General features: G+C 65.2%; 1 protein-coding gene across 2 annotated transcripts in view; it reads right to left on the minus strand.

Annotated features, from left to right (window-relative positions):
- Positions 1–6,677, minus strand: part of ABHD17A (abhydrolase domain containing 17A) — an 8,023-nt gene extending 1,346 nt beyond the window's left edge. The window contains exons 1-2 of one of the 2 annotated variants that reach the window (XM_015585874.2): positions 2,822–6,677; positions 1,640–1,834 (exon numbers count right to left, since the gene is read on the minus strand). In XM_015585874.2, coding sequence (XP_015441360.1) covers positions 1,640–1,834; positions 2,822–3,126 — 500 coding nt within the window. In that variant the 5' untranslated portion in view covers positions 3,127–6,677. Of the gene's footprint in view, positions 1–1,639; positions 1,835–2,794 lie in introns of both variants that reach the window. The other variant, XM_006904061.3, reaches the window with a different exon arrangement.
- Positions 6,678–6,711: the final 34 nt, after the last annotated feature.

Here is a 6,711-nt window from a genome sequence, read left to right on the forward strand (position 1 = left end):
CCCCCCCCCTGCACCAGCCCCCACCTCCAGGCCCCAGCCCCTTCTCCTGCCCTGATGCCTCCCCTAGGAGCCCCCCAACACGGTTAATCCAGCCCCAAGCCAGGTCCACCGCCCCTACATGCCTGTTCCCTACAGCACGGGGACCCACTCACCACCCTCCCCACGCAGGGGGCTGTCAAGCTCTCCAGCATACCAACAGCCCCATCCCAAAGGGATGGCCCTCTTCCTGGTGGACAGGGGCCAGGGCAGGTCTGCATCTCACCTGGGGAACACACCTAGGCAGCCAGACTCCACCTCCCAGTCGGCCCAGGGGCATCCCTACCCGTCCCTGTCCTGGCAGCATCCCAGGTTAACCCCTGCCTGCCCCCAGGCTTCAGGGACGCCACCTGGCCTTGTACCCACCACCCTGGCCACCCCTCCCCAGCCTGCTCCCAAGCTGCCACAGCTGCCTCTGCGCTGAGCACCAGCTCAGCCCTATCGCCCAGCTCCAGGCAGGGGTCTCCAGCGGCCCCAGGACGTCTCCACCTGGACAAAAGTGACAGGTGACAGATGCACGGCTCTTCTCCCCCAGGCCTCTGCATCCCCTGGCACTCCTGGGGCCCAACCCTCCCTCCCTCCCTCTGCCTCTCGGCTATTGGGACTGAGGTACCAGATCCCTGGAAGTCAGTGCTGGCAGCAGGACGGATGGACAATGGACAGAGCTGACACTTGGCCAATGGGGACAGCAGGAAGGGCTAGGGCAGCTGATGGTGGGCATGTACTTGCACCACACCACCCAAGATGGGTCCCTGGTGCCAGGGCAGTGCCAGGGGACCCCAGCCCAGGGCCTGCCGCAGACACTGCCAAGTGCATCACCATGGCAGCCAGGGCCCTGTCTCCCCAGGGCAGGCTGACTTTGGTCCCTGAAGGAGCGGGTAGGCCGGTCAGCCAGGCAGGCAGGGCCGTGCCTCAGGAGGGCCGCGGGCTGGCTCAAGACCCAGCAAACGTGCCTCTGCAAACAAGCACTGGGATGGGAGGCATCTGCCCACCACCTGGATGACCAGAACAGTGGGGGTTCAGGGGCATGGGGGTGTGTCCTCCGTTTGCTGACCGCCTCCTACCAGCCACCAGAGCGTGCTGGGCACCCAGCTGCCTAACAGAACTCTCCAGGCCCAGAGCGGCCTTACCCTCACCTACTGCCCCCAGGATGAGGCCAAGTGCCTCATGGGCCCACCCCCAGAACCCCAACATAGCAACTCATTCCCACCTGCACTCCAGTGCTCCCTCGGCCTCAGGGCTCCCAGTCTATTCACACAGCCCTCACATGCCACCTGCTGGGCTCCGGCCCCTGCCCACTACTCCCTCAGCCCCACTGCATCGCCGCCCCTGCCCAGGGGGGTCTGCGGACCGCCCACCACAGCTCCCTGCATGCCAAGCATGCCTTGTCACCACGCTGAGGGGACAAAGGCCAGGCCTCACCTTCCGGCCCAGTGTGGCCGCTGACGGCTCCCTCTTCCCCAGGCCACCCTCGGGACCTGGCTGGGGCGTCCTCCCTCCCCAGTAGGCCAGCCTGAGTCCTTGGTGGGTGCCTTTCGACACCCCCCCCCCAGTTTCACGGGATGCGGTCCCCTGCGAGGGGACACCCCGGCACACAGCTCACCGGGTGCGCAGCGCCTGCCAGGCGGCGTCGATGTCGGCATACAGGTTCTTCTCGGAGGGCCTGCCCGAGCTGGCGCCGTAGCCGGAGTAGTCGTAGGAGAAGATGTTGCAGTTGATGCGCGAGCCCAGGCCGATGTAGAAGCTGCTCATCTGGCCCAGGTCCACGGCGTTGCCGTGCGAGAAGAGGACCGTGTACCTGGGGGCAGGCCGCAGGCGCTGCTCACACACCGCCCAGGACGGGACAGGAGTGCCGACGAGGGGGACAGGCCGCCTGTGCTGCCAGGTGGCTCGGCTCACGCAGGGGACCGCCGGCGGAGCCTCAGGCTTCCCCTCTGTGAAGGGGCCCCCAGGGCCACCAGTCACAAACTCAGCATGGGGTGGACCCAGCTGCCTCTCGGCAGGCGAGTTCCTTTCGGGGGGCTCTGACAGCGCGAGAATGGCAGGCACCCGGCCTGCTTTCCAGAGCTGACAGCGGCCCCTCCCACCCCTGTCCCACAGTGAATGAGGCCAGGCCCTGTTCGGAGCGGGGCTGGTCTTCCCACTCCTGCAGAAAATGACGACACTCATTTCGGCCCTTGCACAGGTGAGCTGAGAGCAGGCACCAGGCTGGTCCTGGACAACGGCCTCCTGGAGTCCTCTTCCCCACCCCACCCCCGCCAGCCTGGCCTAGAGAAGTCAGGCTGCACTTGGACTTGGAGCTGGAGGCTGAACCCCTCCTGGTCTGAGGCAGAAGCACCTGGAGGACCCCCTCCACTGCAGCCCTCAGGCTCAGGGAGACTCCGCCCACAGGCTTCAGAGGCCCCTTGACAGGGAGCCAGACAGGGCCTGAGGGACCCTGAAGCAGGCGGCTCCTTGTTGAGCACGTTGAGCATGTGACACTGCCACTCAAAACCACTTCCCTGAGCCTCAGGGTGCTCATCTGCAAGACAAGGTGCTGAGAGGGCCCCCCAGGCTGCATGAGGAAGGTCACCAGCAGGAACTAAGGGCCCGGGGCGGCTGGGCAGCTGCCACAGGCCACAGGCAGAGCGAGGCCGGCCCTTGCCGAGAAGCATGCCCAGGCACCTGCCCCGCCGGTGGGCCTTCACCCGTCCTGGCGCTCTGGGGCAGAGGACGAGCTCGGGGTGCTCCCCGCCGCCTCCGGGCGCGAGAGGCTCACCTGGCACCCGGCACGCAGCGCACGTACATGCAGGCGATGCGGTTGCCCCGGCTGCTCTTGGTCAGGAAGACCTCAACGGTGTCCAGCTCGCGCTGGCTGTACTGGAAGTCAGCACGCTCCATCAGGTGCAGCTTCCAGCGCCCGGGGGTGCCAGCGGAGGCCCGCAGGGTCCCCGAGGGGGCGGCCCCATTCCCGCCCGGCCCCGGCTCGGGCTCGGGCACCAGCGAGTAGGTGGGCTCCGGCGGCAGGAAGGCGAGCTTGGCGGCGATGCGGCCAGGACAGGGCGGGCAGCAGAAGAGGCAGCAGAGCTCGGTCACCGACAGGCCGTTCATGGCGGGCTCCGGGCACCAGGATGGGCCTCGCTTGGCAGGGAAGGGGTGGGGGTACTCCGAGACGCGGGCAGGGGGGAGGGTGACCCCCAGCCACCGCCCCAGATGAGAGCCCCGTTAGGAGGCCGCAGCCCGGCCCCATCGCGGTCCAAGCCGAGCCCGTGGGAGCCTCGCAGCTTCGTGTCTCCATGTCGCACACAGGCAAACCCTGCAGGGAACAGCGAGATGTGGTCCCTGGGTACTGCCAGAGACGGGCCCAGTGACCCCACTCTGGGCCTCTTGGCCTTCCCCACGGCCCGACCCGGCCCACTCTCCCCTGCTCAGACTGCTCCACTCCCCTCCCCGTGGACCTGCAAGGCCAGCCTGCCCTATGCAGGGACGGAGCAGCTGCCAGGTGACCTCTGCAGGACCCAAAGCTGACCCGGCCCCGCCTGCTACCACCTTTCCTCTTGCCACTTAAGTCCAGTCGTCAGCCCTGCAATGGCCTGTGGCTATGCTGGCCAAGCAGATTCCTGGCCCACCTCGGCTCTTCCCATCATAGCCCCTGCTCTAGGCCCAAGGAAACCCTGTCACTCTGTCGAGCTTCTGTCCACAGGGCTGGCCCAAACGCTTCCCCTAGTCCATCTCTCCTTTGAGGATCCATCTGCCACCCCTAGGTGACACAGAGCAGTCGAGGCAAGGACAGGCTGCTGACCAGAGGGACCCAAGGGCACACTCGTGGGGGCCGGGCCCGCAGCAGGACTGGGGTGTCTGGGGACGAGCTGGGCAGAGGAAACAGCAAACAAAGGCTCTGGGAACAAAAGCAGGATACATCTCAGGCTTGGAGGCCTACGAGCCGGACAATGGCTCTCCCCTGTGCTGGGGGCCAGGCTGCTGGGGTGCAGGGGAGTCACGGCAGCTGAGCCCCCTCCTCCAGCTCTGGGACCTTGGGCAAGTCGCTCGCCCTCCCAGGACCTCAGTTTCTTCGTCGATGGTGACACCGCGCACTCACGGAGGAGTAAATGAGATGAGGGCAGAACAGGGGTTCCCTCGGCCCTTTCTGCAGCATGCCCCAAAACGCTGTATGAGGCAGACCACAGCTACAGCGCTAAAGCCACCACGATTGTGCACAAAGCTGCCAGTATAGAGACTGGGGCAACCCGAGGCTGGAGAAGACCTGCCCACTCACTACGCCATCCCTATGGCCTGGGCTGAGGGGAGACACGCCCCACCCAGTCTCAGCAGTGGAGACCTCAGCACAGTGAGCTTGGGGGCCACAGCATCTGAAAACCACTGGGCTGAGACATTCAGACTCAGAGCTGGTCAGAGCAACCTGAGGCCCAGAAACACACTTGCTCCCTCTGCACCTGTGACCTGAGACCAAGGGCTGGAGAGAGCCACATCCCGCCGTCACCCAGATTCGGGGCACGCCAGGGGAGTGGGAGAGGTGCAAAAGCCACGGTGGAGGCATGGACGGCCCCGAGAGAACCCAACACCCAGCGGGACGCGCACCTGATGAGCGAGCATTTTTCAGAGGGGACAGTCAGTCTATCATGCCGGTTCTCGGACAAGGTGAGTCCCCCGACCCAGAGACACTTGCCATTTTTGGTTGAGGACTGGGGGAGGGTGCTCCTGGCAGTGACAGGGTGAGGGCTAGGGACGCCGCTCGACACCCCACCGTGCCCAAGAACACTCTCCAAGAACACTCTCTCTTGCCCAAGAAACCATTATCTGTCCCCAAACATCAAGCAACATGTTCTCAAAGAGGCCCAGCCCCAACAGGTGACACTGCTGGTACAAGGGGGGACTGGAGGGTCTGGCGCTTGGGTGGCCCAGTGAAGGCTGGTTTTGAGAGGAAGGCCAGGCTGAGAGCCAGGAGGCAGGTAGGGTGCGAAGGGGCACGCCCGGGTGGCCAAGCCCCACTGACGCCAGAAACCTGGATGTCTTCCTTGACTCCTCACCCCGCCCCCAGATCCACCCATCACCCCAGCCTGCTGGTTCTTCCTCTCTCCCTTTAACTTCCTCCTGGTCCCGCCTGTCACCTTTCACCTGGACTGCTTCAACGGCCTCCTCCCTCGCTGGTCCCCCTTTGGCCTCCATCACTCCCAGAGCAGCTGAAAGACCTTTTCGCGGCATGGATCTGATCGCGCCGCCTCCGTTTGGGCTGCCCCAGGGGCCTCCCACTATTTCCAGGATAGAGATCAAATCCGTCGCCACGGCCTGCCAGGTCAGCAGCCGGCTCAGGCGCCCTCTCCAGCCTCGCGCATCTGGCACCCCACACTCCCTCTCCCCAGACAGGCCCGCTGCCCACGCCCAGCTCGGAGTCAGAGCCCATGCGGTTCCCCTCCCGGGGACCCCTTCCCCAACCTTACGAGAGGGTCCTTGCCCTTGTCCTGTCTACCCTCCACATCTCACCTCCAGCGCCTTCAGGGAGGCCTTCCAAACCAGGTCGGGGCCCCCCGACCCCACGCCCACCAGTCTCTCACGGCTCCGGGTTCTAACCAAAGACAAACCCCAGGAGGGCAGGGCCACTATTTCTTTTTGCTCGACAAACACAGCTAAACAAATGGGCAAATGACAAGGGACAGAAAGGAAAGAAGGAAGCTATTGGGTCTGCCGGGTTTAACAGGGAAGGGGGACAGTCCCTATTCCAGCCACCAGCTCCTGGGACCTCCTGCATATCATTTCTGGGTGTCACTGAGTATGCTCCAGGAGCCAGGCCTCAGACTGCTCAGTGCACACCTAAGTGTGTCATTCAGTGAGCACACGCCCCTGGCACCCAGAGGCCCAGCAACTCCACCCACAAGCACATACTGGGCACCCTGCTGCCAGGCCCCACGTGGACTGGCAGTGTGTGAGGACCCAGGAGGAACAAGGCAATTGCAATTCTCTAGGACGACCTAAATGCGGACGACTGTGACAGTGTCTCACCCAGCCGGTCAGGGTGGGAAAGGTGCCTGGAAGAAGGTGCAGTCTGAAGGGGGCAAAGTGACCGGGTGACAGGGAACAGAGCAGACGGAAGAACATGGACAGAACCCCAGAGGTGACAGCGCTTTCCGGGAACTGTGCGTCTTGGTTAGAGCGGACACTGGGAGGAAGAGGCGAGCACAGGGGCCCCGGAGGGAAACGAGGCCGGGGTCGGGCCCTGCCCATGAGCCCTGCTGCAGACTGGACTCCGTCCCGGGCGAAACAGGGAGCCCTGGAGGAGTCCTGGGCGGCGGATAACACCAGGGCTTAGGGGATGCGGCTGCTCCGCGGACTGGAGCGGAGGCTGGGAAGCTGAGAAGGGGCAGTGGCGTCTGGGAGACGTTTAGGAAGAAGGGCTCGGCTTCCTAAACGGGCTGCTGCGGGGGGCCCCGGTGCTGGGCTGGGGAGCCGTGTCGGGGCAGGGTTAGAGTCCGCAGCTCGGACGCCGCACTCCCGGAAGGAGGCGGCCGCGTCCAGGAGAGTGGGCGCCCACCCCACGTCGGAGGGCTGAATGTTGGGCGGACAGGGCTTTGCCAGAGTCGGGGACGCTGGCCCGCAGTCCCCACCTCTGGTCGGGGGCCCTCCGGCTGGGACCACGGGCGCGGAGTCTTGGAGGCGTCCAACCGGGCTGCCCCGGCCTCG

Source organism: Pteropus alecto, unplaced genomic scaffold, assembly GCF_000325575.1.
Source record: "Pteropus alecto unplaced genomic scaffold, ASM32557v1 scaffold30, whole genome shotgun sequence".
Lineage (NCBI taxonomy): Eukaryota > Metazoa > Chordata > Mammalia > Chiroptera > Pteropodidae > Pteropus > Pteropus alecto.